The sequence below is a fragment of the Mobula hypostoma genome, chromosome 11, assembly GCF_963921235.1.
Source record: "Mobula hypostoma chromosome 11, sMobHyp1.1, whole genome shotgun sequence".
NCBI lineage: Eukaryota > Metazoa > Chordata > Chondrichthyes > Myliobatiformes > Myliobatidae > Mobula > Mobula hypostoma.
In genome coordinates, this window is record NC_086107.1 from 104,837,889 (window position 1) to 104,855,305 (window position 17,417).

At 40.5% G+C, this 17,417-nt stretch overlaps 1 protein-coding gene across 15 annotated transcripts in view; it reads left to right on the forward strand.

Annotated features, from left to right (window-relative positions):
- LOC134354059 (RNA binding protein fox-1 homolog 2-like) overlaps positions 1 to 17,417 on the forward strand; it is a 299,787-nt gene that overhangs the window by 207,470 nt on the left and 74,900 nt on the right. For 13 of the 15 annotated variants that reach the window (XR_010019717.1, XM_063062793.1, XM_063062783.1 and 10 more), the window contains 2 exons: positions 9,437 to 9,580; positions 16,645 to 16,698. Coding sequence is in view for 14 of the 15 variants with exons in the window: in XM_063062793.1 (XP_062918863.1) it covers positions 9,437 to 9,580; positions 16,645 to 16,698 (198 nt within the window). In the remaining variant the exon portion in view is untranslated. The remainder of the gene's footprint in view (positions 1 to 9,436; positions 9,581 to 16,644; positions 16,699 to 17,417) is intronic. The other 2 variants (XM_063062782.1, XM_063062795.1) reach the window with 1 other exon arrangement.

Genomic DNA, 17,417 nt, shown 5'->3' on the forward strand with positions numbered 1-17,417 from the left:
AAGAGAACTCAGTCATTGGTCTAAAAGTCCTTTCCTATCATTAAAAATTAATGTTTCTGCTTTAAAATAATGGAAACATTGTATGACACAGGGCCAAGTGTATGGTTTGTGTGGTAATTGAATGAAAGTCACTCGCATCTAAATGAAGTACTTCCCTCTAGCATCTATATTCCTTGTATTGCCCACACTGTTAAGAATTTAAACATTTGCTGTCTGATTTATAAATGACTTTGTACACTTTCTGTGCTGTTTAGTCATGTCTGGAAACACTAACAAACATGTAGGATAGTGGATACCTGGAGCTAATTCCTCCAAAAGAACAGAAGGCAAAGGCAATTGAAAATGTGAAAAACTGAATTTAACAGATATTACAGCAAACAATTTTTAAAATGTTACAAAATTCAAACCAGATAAATAATAATTAAGATGCGTGGTAGATCAGTCATGATATAATTGAGTGCAGAGCGATTCTTAAAGAACTAAAGGAAGTTCATGTGTTATAATGGATGCAAGTTTACTTGGTGATTTCACTACAGTCTGGTATCATTAAGTGCCTTAAATGCAGTTAACTTTCATGCTCATCTTTCCAAGTGGTCAAAATGGCACAGTTTCATCAGCAATAAAAAGCATATCTCCTTTGCTCGAGTTTGCATTTATCTTGCATGTTTGTCTTATTTTGTATGATTTAGCAGAATTCAGCTTATACTTAAACACAAGATCCTAAAAAGGTCCATTCTGGCTCTCTTTTTTCAGTCCCCTTGCAACTTACTCTCCTGCACATGTACCAGTTAATTCATTTATTTTGATAGTAACTCCCAAAGGGTAATCTGAAGAAGCCAATTGACCTATTAGTCAGTCTTTATGCTTTGGGAGGAAATGGCAGTACCTGGTTTAAAACCATGAGGTCACAGAGAACTGTGAAGATAACACCCAAGGTCACAAATGAACTCAAATTCCTGGAGCTGCTATGCAGCCATATTAACCGCTTCTCCATCTTGCCTATGTTTGCTCATAATTAATGGACATAAATCACAGTTCAACTTCATAGTATTATTGTTAACATGGTTGCTTACCAGGTCCAGGAATATTCTGGAAAATCAACAAATCAGTACACAGAGCAGCCCCTTTTTTCATCTAATGAATTATTGTAAAGTTCTGAATCCTTTTATCTGAGAATATTACAGCTCTCACCAGCGGTAATTAATGGTCTAGTTGTGGAATAAACCCTTCTGACCAGAACATTAACTAGTAAGATACTATTTAGATTTCTTTTATCCTTAACTTTTTAACTGTGAACTGACTTCCAGTCAGTTGCAAATACTTTGAGTTTTGGGTTCACCCTAGATTTGATTATCCAATGTGAAAGATGCCCATATGTAGCTTTTTGCAAGAACAGTTGAATATATTGGCCTGTAACTAATGGGGATAAATGTAATCTTCTAAATGGTCATGTGCGCAGGTTAAAAAAAGTTGTATTTTTATTTTAATTTATTAAAATGATCACTGGCTTAAGTTCTTCTGTTTTTGTGGAGGGTTCTATGTTGGCAATCAAGCAACTTGTCCTGCTTTTCTCAGTTAGGATGCTGGGTTATAGAAGCAGTCTCTATGCCTGTTTGAAAGGGTCTTTGACAAAGAGTACATGGAGAGGCCACACTGTCGATACTTGATGGCTTACACAGCTGTCAAACCAGTCCAACATGTTCAGTCCTTTCACCCTCTGTTCTAGTTCTGATGTTCCTGGACAACTGTACTCAGAAGGCCATGTGGTGTATTTTGAATACAATATTCAAAACCATTTTTCTATTGCTTTGCCCTCCTTAAGATGCAGCATTTGGTTATAAAATGAAGTAGGAAATAGTTGCCTTGGTCTCTGAGAGGATTGTAAACGTATACTGCCTTGTATCCAGACTGTGCTACATAGTCGTCAGATTTTCTGATCCAGATTCAGTTTCACAGTTCTGAGCGTGGACTTCAATTTTTCCTTTTGCTACGTAGCTCACAAATGAATACAGTGCTTTGTAAAAGTATTCAGCCCCCGACCCTTTGTTCACATAAATGTGTATTGCAACCAGGGATTTTGATCAAATTAACTGAGAATTTTTATTTGTGAATTGCATGCTCCTGTTTTCACGGTAGAGCCCAAAAATGGAGAATTGTAAAGCATGAAAAACAAAAAATTCAAAAACTGAAATATCAATAGTTCAAAAGTAGTTATCCCTCTTTGCTGAGTACTTGGATGAACCACCTCTTGCAGGATAATTATCTTATTTGAATAAGTTTCTAATGTGTTGCATAAATGGAGCAAGGTTGCCCTTTCCTCCTCACTAAGTTGAGTAAGCTGTGCCAGGTTAGTTGGGGAGCAGCGGTGGACAGCAGTCTTAGGTCTTGCTGGAGATGATCTGACTGTGCCACTGAAGGATATCAGTTTTCATATTTGAAGCCACTCTATGGTTGCTCTGGCAGTGTGCATGGGGTTGTTGTCCTACTGAAAGATGAACTTCCCAGTTTAAGCTTTCTGACAGAGGCTAGCAGGTTTTATCCAGGATGTCTCTGTTTTTAGCAGCATTTATCTTCCCAACAATTGTGATCAAATTTCCAGTCCTTGCTGCTGAGAAGTATCCCCATAGCATGATGCTTCCTCCACCATACGTTAGAGATGGTGTTACTTGGCTGATGTGCGGTATTAGATTTGTGCCACATATATCGTTTAGTATTGAGGCCAAAACATTCCACTTAGTCTCATCCAACCATAAGACCTTCTTCCACATGATACCGTATCTTCAAAGTGATGCTTTGCGATCTTTACAGGGAAAGATGTGCTTTTTTTTAGGCAGGGCTGCTTCCTTGCCTGTCTTCCACAAATACCCTTTTTGTGCAAGACCTTAAGAGAATATGGAGCCATGAACTTCATCAGTTGCAGACACTGGCTTCTGCAGCTCACTCAGAGTGACTGTTGGCGTCATAGCAGCCTCACTTACAAGTGGTATTCTTCTCCAGCCATTATGTTTAGAGGGATTGTGGTTGTGATTTTATATTTTTTCCACTTTTATGCAATGGAATGTACTGAGTTCCAAGGTATATTCAGTGCTTTTGAGATGATCTAGTACCCTTCCTAAGGTTTGTGCTTCTCTGTTATTTTTTCCCTGACGTGCCTTGTTTGCTCTTTTGTCTTCACTTTGGTTTGGTTTGTTGAAATTTTACCATACTGTTGGACCTTACAAAGAGAGGATGTATTTATTCAGGTGTTCATCCAATTTTCTACATCAACAAATTGGGTGAGTTGGTAAGGTACTATACAGTATTGCACCTGAGGAAAGCTAGCATAGTATTTACAAAGGAGATGAATACTTTTTCAGCCTCACTATTTTAGTTTTTAATTTTTCTTAAATTGTTGACAGGTTTTGGAATTTTTCTCTTGGTTTGACGTGATGCACAATGTTTTGTAGATTAGCTTAAAAAATCCTACTTCAATATATATGTTAAATGTAGAAAATAGTAAAATGTGAAAATAGTTGCGGGGACTGAATACATTTTCAAAGCAGTGTGTATTTTTAAGTGAAGAGTGCTGGGTCTACCAGTTCTCTCCTTATTTGTTTATGTTAGCTATTGAAATATGCCAGGAAAATACCCCAGTATTTCATTAGAACTGTATATTCTTAACATCCATTATGTTTTGTAAAGCTATTTATTCACTGACTGCTGATATTTGATAAGTGATATTGTAGAACAGTGGTGTAGAAGAAGTTTATTAAAATGTGTTTGCACATCTTTATTCTAGAGATAAATCTGTAGTAGTACAGTGTTCATGTTTTCTGGAAAGAAATAATTTCCATCGATTCTTCAATGAGCTGAGTCTGCAAGTGCCACATTTTGGAGTAAAGTGATGTAGCTGAAATAATTTCTTTGTCATTCAAATACTTTTCAGCAGTTTATTTAGATTTTGAAAGGGACGCTTCTTCGTGGCAGGATTGTGAATTAACATTGCTTTTCTTGTCACGGTGCTTGTAAATGTGCCATCAGAAAGCAGCTGAGCCTAGAAAATGTGTTAATTTTTTACACCTGTGGGCTTGCTGGTGTTCTACAGAATGAACTGTACATAGTTCATCTGTTTGGTGACAAATTCAGTTGAGCAAAAATTGAAATGGAATTGTAACTAAAGATTTGGAGGGAAAAATTGCTAGTGGGAAAGGCACTTCAGAATTCTGTTATGTCATGTTGCTAGTTGTTAACTATGGTTGTGTCTGTCAACTCCTTTATTTCCTATTTACTGTTCTAAATAAAACTAGATCTAAGCACATTTCTTCAATGAGAACCAGCCAGTTTGGAGTTGAGACCAGTCATTATATTGGCTAAGAGTTCAAGAACTTCGTTAGCCGCTTTTGAAATTTAATTTCTTTTACTTAAATGCAGTTGCTTCCAATTGTCTATTGATTTAAGGACTTTTGTCGTGAGCATGCACAAAATGTCTTTTGATGGTCTTGGGCAGTCCAAAATGCAGTTGGGTTATGTGTGGCAGCTTGAAATGTGAAAATATATAGGGTAGTAAATAAGGTAAATAGTGCGTTTGCCTTCAATATTTGGGGCATTGAATATACAAATTGGAAAGTCGTGTAGTATAAAAGTTTAGTTTGGAATTTTTCTCAGTTCTGGTTGCCATGCTGAAGGAAGTATGTGATGACTTTGGAGAAGTTACAGAGAGTAGCAATTTTTCATTACCTTTGCCCTCGCTCATGCTGCACCCCAACACAAAAGGAGATGCAGACCCATAGCCATGGTCAGAATAGGCAAGAATAAAGGACAGTGCTGGATCTACCCTGCACATACTAAAATTCATTCCAATATTGAGTCATATCAAGCTGCATACTTAACACTAAACATAGAACAGTACAGCGCAGAGTCAAGCACTTCAGTTCATCGTGTCTGTGCTGTGATGTCAATCTGGTCTCATCTGACTATTTGTGGTTGATATCTCTCTCCCCCCCGCCCCCCCATACCCCGACTATTCATTTGCCTGACTAAATGCTTCGTAAACATTCCTGGTAGCGTTCCAGCCACCTACCACTGTGTGTGTGTGTGTGTGTGTGTGGCGGGGGGGCGGGGTACTTGCCTTACACATTTCCTTCAAACTTTTCCCCTCTCACCTTAAGCCTATGTCCTCTGGTATTTGACATTTCTGGCTAAGAGAAAAAGACACCAACCTCATAATTGCAGAGACTTCTGTCAGATCGCCTCTTAGCCTCTGATGCTCCAGCAAAAACGATCCAGGTTTGATGTTTGTTTCAAGATCAACAATACCCTGGCGAAGCTACTGACCCAGCTGGAGACGACTGCGCCAGAATTGCTTCTTAAACTCCGGACCGCACCTGGACCCGACCAGCGAGGCCCACTACGTTTCCGGAGACCCGGGGTCTGCTACCGTGCCAGAGTGCTTGGAGACGCGGCCCATTCCGACCAGCACCTCTCTGGAGCAGACGACCACACAGAAGTGATGGCGGAGACCTCAAGGTGCCCCAGACGCTTCCTCGCAGCGACCACTGTAAGGCCCTGTTGGTGGCCATCCACAGCTGCTGGAAGTGAGACCTCCGCCGCCGATCTCAGAAATCGAGCCCGAGGCTCGGCTGGAGCGGAGGCTTCCGCAACCGTGACTCGGTTTACGGACTTGTTTCAGCCAGGAGCCTGGCCATCCGGGATTAAGTGTTGGCTTCGGAGCCCGACCCAATCGTCAGCCGGGCCCCTGGCAGCTGGAAGTGGCAGCAGAGCCTCCCCCGTTACTTGGCCTGACCCGGAGTGTCCGACGATGCGACCAGCTGATGGATCCCCGCAGGACGCATCCACCTACCTCAAAGAGCTGACAACAACACACTGCATCGATGAAACCTGGAAAGATGCACTACTTACCGAGGAAACGTGGGAAAAGAGCTGGGCTGCTGGTCAGATTGAAGCTGAGGAGCATCAGGGTCCCTATGTCCACCATCCTACTTGCTAATGTGCAAGCCATGGAGAACAAGGTGGATGATCTTAAAGGGAGACTCACCTACTGCAGGGAGATGCAGAACTGCTATGTATTCTGTTTCACCGAGACCTGGCTCTCCCCTGCCACTCCTGACTGTGTCATCCGACAGGAGGGATTTTCAATCCATCAGATGGACCGCATGGCATCTTCGGGCAAGACGAGGGGAGGTGGTGTCTGCCTATTGATCAACACTGCGTGGTGCTCAGACACAGTGGCTCTGACAAGCTCCTGCAGCCCGGACCTGGAACACCTGTCGGTGAAGTGTCGTCCCTGCTATCTGCCACGGGAATTCACCTCGGTCATACTTACAGCGGTCTACATTTCAGCCCCCCCCCCCCCCCAGGCGGACGTGGAGTGTGCTCTGAACATACTGTATGCCAACATCAGTGAACTTGAGACCAGGTATCCGGAGGCTTTGCTCATTACAGCCGGAGACTTTAACCAGGCCAACCTCAGAAAGGCACTGCCAAAGTTATACCAACATCTCTCCTGCCCCACTAGAGGCCCGAATATACTTGACCACTGCTACACAGCAGTCAAGGATGCCTACTGTTCCGTCCCACGACCTCACTTCGGAAAATCGGACCATCAGGCCATACTCCACCTCCCAGCTTACAAACAGAAACTGAAGCGGGAGGTCACGGTGTCAGAAGTAGCGTCGCGTTGGATTGAGGAAATGGATGAGGTCCTCTGTGACTGCTTTGAATCGGTGGACTGGTTAGTATTCAAGGACTCGGCAGCTAACCTCGATGAGTATGCCTCAGCTGTCACGGACTTTATTTGAAAATGCACAGAGGACTGTGTGTCTCGCAAGACAATCTGGGTATTCCCTAACCGGAAACTTTGGATGAATTATGAGGCCAAGTCCCTTTTAAAGGCTAGAGCTGTGGCTTTTAGGTCTAGGGATACCAGTTGCTACACGGAATCCAGGCGTGAACTCCGGAAAGCCATTAAGGGCGCCAAGTGTCAATATCGAGCCAAGTTGGAAGCCCAGGCTAACCAGAGGGATGCCAGTAGACTATGGCAGGGTCTAAATGAGATCACTGGGCGCAAAGAAAAGGCTGGGAATATCAATAACTGTGGCGCTTCTCTTCCTGAGGAACTTAATGTATCCTACGCAAGATTCGAACAGAAGAGGAGCGTCCTGCTCACTCCGGATGAACCAGACCTGGTGGCATCGAGAATCATCGTCACCGAGGAGGACGTTAGAAGGGCCTTCCTGAAGATAAATCCAAGGAAGGCAATAGGCCCAGATGGCGTCTCAGGACGGGTTGTCCGGGCCTGAGCAAGCAAGCTAGCTGGAGTGTCTGCTGACATCTTCAATTGCTCCTTGCTTCAGTCTAAGATCCCCTCGTGTTTTAAGAAGGCAACGATAATCCCAGTGCTGAAGAAGAGCAAAGTGGCATGCCTGAATGACTATTGACCTGTGGCTCTGACATCAATTGCTATGAAGTGTTTCGAGAGATTGGTTATGGCACACATCAACCACAGCCTACCAGAGCAACAGGTCAACGGCAGATGCCATCTCTCTGGCCCTACATTCCTCTTCAGAATACCTGGAGAATAAAGAAGCATACGTAAGGCTCCTTTTCATTGACTACAGCTCTGCCTTTAATACCATCATTCCAAATAAACTGATTCATAAGCTCTGGAACCTGGGCCTCAGCACTCAGGTCTGCAGCTGGATCTTCAGCTTCCTCACAGACAGGACCCAGGCTGTAAAAATAAGGGACAAGCTCTCCTCTACAATCACTCTGAGCACCGGTGCCCCACAAGGCTGTGTACTTAGCCCCCTGCTGTACTCACTGTACACCCATGATTGTGTAGCCAAGTTTCCATCAAACTCAATATGTAAGTTTGCTGATGACACAACAATTGTAGGCCGTATCTCGGGTAATGATGAGTTTGAGTACAGAGAGGAAATTAAGAACCTGGTGGCATGGTGCGAAGACAATAACCTATCCTTCAACATCAGCAAGACAAAGGAATTGGTTGTTGACTTCAGAAGGAGTAGCGGACCGCACGACTCTATTTACATTGGTGGTGCGCAAGGGAACAGGTCAAAAGCTTTAAGTTCCTCGGGATCAATATCACAAATGACCTGACTTGGTCCAACCAAGCAGAGTTCACTGCCAAGAAGGCTACCAGCGCCTTTACTTCCTGAGAAAACTAAAGAAATTTGGCCTGTCCCCTAAAACTCTCACTCATTTTTATAGATGCACCGTAGAAAGCATTCTTCTTGGGTGCATCACAACCTGGTATGGAAGTTGTCCTGTCCAATACCGAAAGAAGCTGCAGAAGATCATGAACACGGTGCAGCATATCACACAAGCCAATTTTCTGTCCGTGGACTCACTTTACACCGTGTACTGTTGGAGCAGTGCTGCCAGGATAATCAAGGACACGACCCACCCAGCCAACACACTTTTCGTCCCTCTTCCCTCCGAGAGAAGGCTCAGGAGCTTGAAGACTCGTACGGCCAGATTTGGGAACAGCTTCTTTCCAACCGTGATAAGACTGCTGAACGGATCCTGACCCGGATCTGGGCCGTACCCTCCAAATATCTGGACCTGCCTCTCGGTTTTTTTGCACTACCTTACTTTCTATTTATGATTTATAATTTAAATTTTAATATTTACTAATTTTTACTATTTTAAATATTTTTAATATTTAATATTTGTAATCCAGGGAGTGGGAAGCGCAGAATCAAATTTCGCTGTGATGATTGTCTGTTCTAGTACCAATTGTTTGGCGACAATAAAGTATAAAGTATGTTGTGACATTATTCTAGGAATAATGGCTAGTTGAGCTAGATATTATGGGGCAAACTGTAGGTCTGCAGAGAGCAGTTTGCAATCTTGCTTCCTTGTTCTGAGAAGAAGTTTCCATTTGCTTACAGACTTTAACACAGCAAATTCCAAACTTTTGAGAGGAGAGTGAGGCTAAACATAAAGTCCCTTCATTGGGTTGCACTTAATTATACAGAAATGAAAGTGTGAAGTTTCCTTCATGTAAAACTCTAAAGTTCTGTCTTTAAAAGTTAAGGTATTGTGGAAGTACTCTAAATACAGAGAGCAGCATGATCCAAGGTTCCTCCCCTCTTTGTGTTGTTAGCTGATTCAGGATTCACAGCAGAGAGATGGCTGAATGTAAAAGTGAGAATTTTTTTTTCAAGAAACAACAAATGTCAAGTTGGTCCAGTTGTAAACCAGGTCATTCTTGACCTCAAGGTAATTTTGAAACTATCAATAATGTTGATTTTGAAATATAAGTCTGATTGTGCAGCCATAATTTGCTGCATTTTAATGGAGCTGTCTGAAACATGATACAGAGGGCTGTTAATATCAGCTATTGCAGGTGCATAGAAATGTTTTAATTGAAATATTCATCAACATAATTATCTGATATGCTTTTATCTTTCAGCAGACAGATGAAGCAGCACAGACAGATGGACAACAACAAACACAGAGTACAGAGAGCAATGAGAGCAAACCCATACCTAAACGGCTTCATGTTTCCAACATTCCCTTTCGATTCCGTGATCCTGACCTCAGGCAAATGTTTGGGGTAAGGAAGAGCTATTACTGGAGCTCTGTTTAAAGTTTCAGGCAAAAATGATTTTCCATTTGGTTCGTCGTGTTGACTCAAAGGGAATTTACCAGCAATGCTTTGAGAGAATCTTAAGAGATTTTAAAAATTCGAATTGAAGTGACATAGTCTGGTTGCTTATAACTGCATTTTCATATCAAGATCTTGAAGTGTAGTGTTTGTAAGATAGCTAAATAAGAGCAGAATTGTATTTTCTTGCTACTGGAAAATTAACTTTGGAAAGGAAATTGGAAAATATCCTTCCAGTTCTGTGAAGTTGAAATTTAACATGCAGAATTACCTACTATCCATCTAGATTATGAACTTTACCAATATTTATTACCTTTGATCTATTTTTACAGTATGTTTAGCATATAAATTGCACTTTAGAAATATAAATTGATAAATATTGCCCCTAGGCTTACTTAGTATAACTGTGCCAAAATGCTAGAGGTATCACTATGTTTGCGCATGCAGCTGTCGACAGTTGCCAGCCTTGTTAGGATGTACTTGTAGGAATTTTATTCCATGTCCTCACAGCAAATGAAAAGTGCTCAGAGAAATTTAAATAAAAATATTCAATGTAAATTATTATATTCTCTACCCTATAACAGATCATTCTAGTGAATTTTCTCTTTGCAAACTCTCTGAGACATTTCACAATCTTTTAGAAGTGAGGTGACCAGAGCTGGATACATTATTCTGGTAGCAGCCTAACTAGTTATCAATAGACAGGAGAGGCTGGGATTATTCTCAAAGTAACAGTGTTTGAGGGGATAGTTTATGGATGTGTACATTATCGCTATACGGTAGATAGCGTCTATTTTCATTAATTGATGGTTCAGTCATTGGGCTACAGATCTGAAATGTTGAGGCAAAGGTTCTAGGGAGATCTTAGAGAAATCTTTTTTATGCAAGGAGTGGTTACAATTTGGAGGCTCTCTGCTCGTAAAGATCTTGGAAATAAGAGCCAACAATGATTTCAAAGAGAACTGAATGTGCACTTGAGGGAAAATAAGTTGTAGAGAAAGAGCATGGGAATAGATCACTCTACAACAAGCCAGCACAGACCCTGTGGGCTTGACAATGGCAAATATCAGAAAGAATCAAAACTGAGTTCATCAGCAATGTGCAAGAGTAAGTTGCAGAGGTACAGGGAAGTAAGAAGAGGGTAAGTTGAGCTAATGGGGTTGCTTTCCTGTGAGCTAACATGGATCAATGGCCTATTAGTCTCCCATGTCATTATAAGTTCAAAGAACGAAATGCCCAATTTTCTCTCCTGCCCTTTTCATGTTAATGAGGTATAATGCACACAGCTGGATGCATTCTATTTCATATTAATGTAATAAGTAATTGTGGCAATTGTTGCATTTGACTTAGCACTAATTCATAATGTGGCAAATTATTTTTGATTCATAGTGCATTGAACAATTGTAACTGCAAAGCTGTTGAACTTTGCTACATCAGGGCCTAGAGTACAAGTCACTATGTTGATTATAGCCAGTTGAACTCGTAAATTAAATCATTGTTAATAAACATGATAATAGGACATGAATGGTGTGAAAAATGTACGTGTATAGTTGGTTAGATGAACATTTAATGTATTAATTGTAAGTGATTTATTAAGATTCTTTGATGCAAAAACATCTGCTCAGACTGTTTGCTATCTCCAGTGTTAAACATACACAATTGCCATGCTTGGATTTTAAATTTCTGTTTTGTGGTGTCATACAAGAAATTACAGGGCAAAACTATCAAGACTGAAATTGTGTTTTATGCTTAGTTTTACAATGAAATCTTGACACAGTAAGGCATGCAAGGTAGACATAAAAAAAAAATTCCCTCCAGCAGTTGAAGTATAGTAAGTTTTATATTTGCTTTGTTTGAATTTTGATTCTGGCTTGCCAGTGGCTGTAAACTGCCCTATTAATCTAACTACTTATCCTGGCAGCAGATTCACAGGGCAATGAAAAGCTTGCTGTTGGAATAATGGAATTACAGCACAGACCCCAGGAACCAGAATGCCAGTCACCAAGAATCTGAATACAAAGTGGTGGCAGAGTAAAACAATAATGTGTGTGAATTAAGCACTTTCAATGAAGGAAGATGTCAAAAAGCATTTAACAGAATCAAAAAGGAGGGGCGGGGGGAGTGACTGAAAAGAAAATACTGGGAATGTGAAAGAGTGTAAGTTTTTTAGAAGAATATCTTGGAAGAGGAGTGAGCAAATGGAAAGATAATTGAAGGAGCACCCGAGGGTGGGTTCTTGGTTGCTGTAAGCTGTATTGTCATTGCTCAGATGAAAAGGTGTAGAGTCCAAGCAACAAAGAAGTTGGATGAATTGCTGCAGTGGACTAATAGGTCATTTAGAGAGAGAGTGAGGAAAGGCCAAGGATGAAGTTAAACAAAATCATTAAAATTAAACTTTTGGGGAAATAAGGTTCAGGAATACTTTGTAAGTGAAAAAAAATTGTCTGTTTCTGCCACCTCTGAGTGGCCTTTCTGCCAGTTTAGCAAGGTCCATGTTTCATAATTTGAGAGAATTAACACCATATAAAAAATTTTAAATGCCTATTGCAATAAATCATTTGAATTTGAATTAGGTCCAATCTTACATTTCAGTAGGAAACTTTCCAGTGTAGCCACTTGTCAGAGGCAGCTTTTCACATGGAAACTTTGTTTTTCTGTTTTTCACTGTTTTAATTATTTTGCTTCCTTAACCACAACAGAATCGCAAAGTACAGTAAATTCTGGAAATCTGAGGAAAATGCTCATGAATGAAGTTGATCATTATGTGTAGCTTCTGTAGAGAAAAGCAGCATTACTTTTTCAGCTCAGTGGCCATTCTATGTGGATTATTGTTTTAATTTTGGCCCTAGAAAATTCTAAAAGTTTTGGTATCCTGTGCTGCCTTGGCTTCTGAGGAAGGATTTGTTTCTGCAGATACTGAAATAAGAGAGAGGTTAGGTGGGCAAAAGGTGATCATAACATAAGAACATAAGAAATAGGAGCAGGAGTAGGACATCTGGCCCATCGAGCCTGTCCCGCCGTTTAATAAGATCATGGCTGATCTGTCCGTAAACTCAGCTCCATCTACCTGTCTTTTCCCTATAACCCTTAATTCCCCTACTATGTAAAAATCTATCTAACTGTATCTTAAATATATATAGTGAAGAAGCCTCAACTTCCCTGGGCAGAGAATTCCACAGATTCACCACTCCCTGGGAAAAATAATTTGTCCTCATCTCCGTCCTAAATCTTCGCCCCTGAATCTTGAGACAATGTCCCCTAGTTCTAGTCTCACCTACCAATGGAAACAACCTTCCTACTTCTATCTTGTCTATCCCTTTCATAATTTTGTATGTTTCTATAAGATCCCCTCTCATTCTTCTGAATTCCAGAGAGTATAGTCCCAGGCGACTCAATCTCTCTTCATAGGTTAACCCCTTCATCTCTGGAATCAACCTGGTGAACTTCCTCTGCACTGCCTCCAAAGCCAGTGTATTCTTCTTTTAGTATGGAGACCAGAACTGCACACAGTACTCCAGGTGTGGCCTCACCCGTACCCTGTATAGCTGCAGCATGACCTCCCTGCTCTTGAATTCAATCCCTCTAGCAATGAAGGCCAACATTCCATTTGCCTTCTTAATAACCTGTTGTACCTGCAAGCCAACTTTTTGCGATTCATGCACAAGCACTCTCAAGTCCCTCTGCACAACAGCATGCTGCAATCTTTCACCATTTAAATAGTAATCTCCTCTTCTATTATTCCTTCCAAAGTGGATGATCTCGCATTTACCAACATTGTAGACCATCTGCCAGACCTTGGCCCACTCACTTAACCTATCTGTATCCCTCTGCAGACTCTCCACATCCTCTGTACAATTTGCTTTCCACTCAGTTTAGTGTCATCAGCAAATTTTGCTACACTACACTCAGTCCCCTCTTACAAATCATCAATGTAAATGATAAACAGCTGCAGGTCCAGCACCGACCCCTGCGGCACCCCACTCACCACTGACTGCCAACCGGAGAAACACCCATTTATACCAACTCTCTGCCTTCTATTGGTTAACCAATCCACTATCCATGCTAATACACTTCCTCCAACTCCATGCATCCATATTTTATTTATAAGTCTCTTGTGCGGCACCTTATCGAATGCCTTTTGGAAATCCAAGTATACGACATCCACCTGTTTCCCCTCTATCCATTGCACTCATTATGTTCTCAAAGAACTCCAGTAAGTTTGTCAAACAGGACCTGCCTTTTCTGAATCCATGCTGTGTCTGTCTGATGGAACCACTCCTTTCTAAATGTTTCTCTATTTCTTCCTTAATGACAGCTTCAAGCATTTTCCCGACTACAGATTTTAAGCTAACTGGCCTATAGTTGCCTGTCTTTTGCCTACATCCTTTTTAAAAAGTGGCGTGACATTTGCTGTCTTCCAATCCGCCAGGACCTGCCCAGAGTTAGAGAGATTTGGTAAATGATTACCAACACGTCTACTATAACCTCCACCAATTCCCTCAGCACCCTGGGATGCATTCCATCAGGACCAGGGGATTTATCTACCTTCATGCCCTCTAGTTTGCTCATCACTATCTCTTTAGTGACAGTGATTTTATCAAGGTCCTCACCTCCCATTTCATCCATAACATCATTCTTTGGCATATTAGGTGTGTCCTCCACCATAAAGACCGACACAAAATAGTCGTTCAATGCCTCAGCCATTTCCTTATCACCCAATATCAATTTCCCCTTTTCATCTTCCAAGGGACCTACGTTGCCTTTAGCCACCCTCTTCTGCTTTATATATTTATAAAAACTTTTGCTATCTGTTTTTATATTATGTGCTAATTTACTTTCATACTTTATCTTCCCTTGTTTCTTGTTTAGTTGTTCTTTGTTGTTCTTAGAGTTTTCCAAATCCTCCAGTTTCCCACTACTCTTTGTGACTTTGTACACATGAGCTTTTAATTTAATACTATCTTTTATTTCCTTAGTTATCCAAGGCTGGCTCTCCCCACACTTACTGTCCTTACTTTTGACTGGAATATACTTTTGTTGAGCACTCTTTGAAATATTCAACTGTCCTACCAAATAGCCTGTGCTCCCAATCCACATTAGCCAACTCCTCCTTCATCCTGTTGTAGTCTCCCTTGTTCAAGCATAATACACTAGTTTTAGATCTAACTATTTCATCCTCCATCTGTATGCAAATTACAATTATACTATGATCACTCTTTCCAAGAGGATCCCTGACTACAAGATCGTTAATCTTACCTGTCTCATTGCACAGGACCGGATCTGAGATAGCATTTTAAGATCAACGTGTCTCCCCATGATGATGACTTTGTTGAAGTAATATTTCTGGAGATTAATTCAAACTCACAAGGAAAACAGAATATGCTGAAAACATTCAGCTGGTCAGGCCACATTTGTAGGAAGGGAAACATTCACTGATTCAGGTCTGTCATCCTTTATCAGAACCAAGAAGGGACAAAGCTACAGTGAAGGTCGGGGAGGGAAAGGTCTGTGATAGGGTAAACCCACCGTGACTATGGGGATAGACTGTAACCAAGCCTATTTGGTTAATGAGTAAATCAGAGCAATTGGAGGGTAAGAACACAGATACAAGAACCTAGACCAAAAAAAGTGCTAGTTGGGTCAGGCTGGCTATGTTCTCCAATCACAAAGAGGTTAAAAAAGGAAAGAAAAAAAAACAAAAGGTGACAGTCATTTTCTAGGAAGAAATCAAAAACAAAATAACCTGATACAGGTCGACCTTCACTAATCCGACTACCTGTAATCCAGTTCCTTCGATAATCCGGCACTGATTATGCTTAATATGATCCTTCTGTAATTCAGCATTTTCACTAATTCGGCACTCCTCAGGTCCCAATGGTGCCGGATTAGTGGAGGTCGACCTGTATTATGGATGACTAATGCAAACCAAGAAAGAGTTGTGGAATTCAACATAGAAAGCTACAGTGTGCCCAGACAGAAAATGAAGTACTGTTCTTCAGACTGCCTTGGGTACAGGAGACCATAGACCAATTAGATCAGAGTGGGAGTTTGGTGAGTAATTGAAATAGTAGGTAACAGGGAGCTCAGAGTCACCGCTGCAGACTGATTTTCACAAATTTGAAGCCTGTCTGATTAAATCAGATGAATTAAAGAACTTGTTATAAAATTGTTCTATTAGGAAATCACAACCTAATGGGCTTAGCCTCTGGTTTGTACAGTAGTGCATAACCTCTCTTAGAAGTAGTGACTTCTAGTCAGATGCCACTCCTTTTCTGGTAATTCTATTTGAAAATCCATTTCTGTAGATGAGAGAGACAGGATCAGGTTTGCTATAATGTCCTGGGTTATGTAGCCTTGAAAATTTACGGAATAAATTTTCAAAAAGATTGACTACTGAGTCATTTAAGTATGTTCAGGGCTGGTTTAGACTATTGGCCTATAGGTAATTGAAAGTTATGGGCATCAAGCAGGTAATTGGATTTGAGAATAATGATCAAGTTGACTGTGCTCTTATTAAATGATGGAGCAGGTAAGAGGGCCAAATGGCTACTCCTGTTTCTTATAAGTTAAGAAATATGATACAGTTCCTCCTCAGGTTATGACAGAGTTCCATTTCTGAGAACTGTTCTTAACCCAATTAATTCGCAAGTTGGAAATCTGGCCACATGGCAATATATTTAAATAAAACCAAATGCCACCATATAGTTAAAACAGGGAGTTTAATACAACTATTGTAATTTCTCTGCAAACTGCAATGTTTACTTCAAAACCAAGTTCCCGCATGGTAAAAAATGCCTGCAGCAGCCAACAAATCCATTCTGCCATTCTCCCAAACTTGCATCCATATGTATTCACTGTCCATATGTTCGTAACCTAGGGAGGACCTGTCTTCACATCTATTCCAGGAGGAGTTAACACCTATAAGAGAATGGGGCACGTATGCAAAATAGAACTTGGAATAGAATTTTAACTGATATTTATGCTAACAAATTCTTATTTTATTTTCTCTGCAGCAATTTGGTAAAATCATAGATGTAGAAATTATATTTAATGAGCGTGGCTCAAAGGTAAGCACTATTTTAAAAACATTTCTGTGGTAACTCTTAATACCTAGAACAGCTAAAGAAGCAATTAAACTTTGTGGCAGTTTTAAAGCCATTTCCAATTAGTGGCATTTTCCAAAACTGTTCCTCTTTCACTGATCAGCTTGACAGTAGAACTGCATCTACTGTGCCTGTCATCATAGTCTTAAATTACATATTCATGAAGTTAGTATTGTTACTTATTCCTATATCTGTCCTTTATCAGTTACATTTCACTGAAACCAATTAAAGACCCAGAACTGTAGTTGCTTATCGAGACTTGCACCAGGTTGTCTTTACCAATTATATAGTTAATTATGTAGTCAAGTCTTAGTTTGCTTGTGACAGTACTTGATGCTTAGAATCATTTTGTTGATACTGTCTGTTCACTGAATCAAATCAATTTCTGGTTGATAGTGAATTAATTTGGAAAATGGTGCTTGGCTGGAAATGGTTGCTAGTCATAAAGCTATTCAGCTTAAAAAAAATTTTAGAAATTATTTTTTGATCTTTGTCCACTGCTACAATCCTTCCCTTAAAATAATAGTTTATCATAATATTCATAGATATTAACTGTTATGGAGTTGAATTCATTCATCTCTCTTCATCCTTCCTTTTCAGATTGCTTATTTTTAAATTGTATGCCACTACAATGTAGTAGGAGTGTTGTAATTCCTAGTGTTCTCCAGTTTATCTGGAAGCAG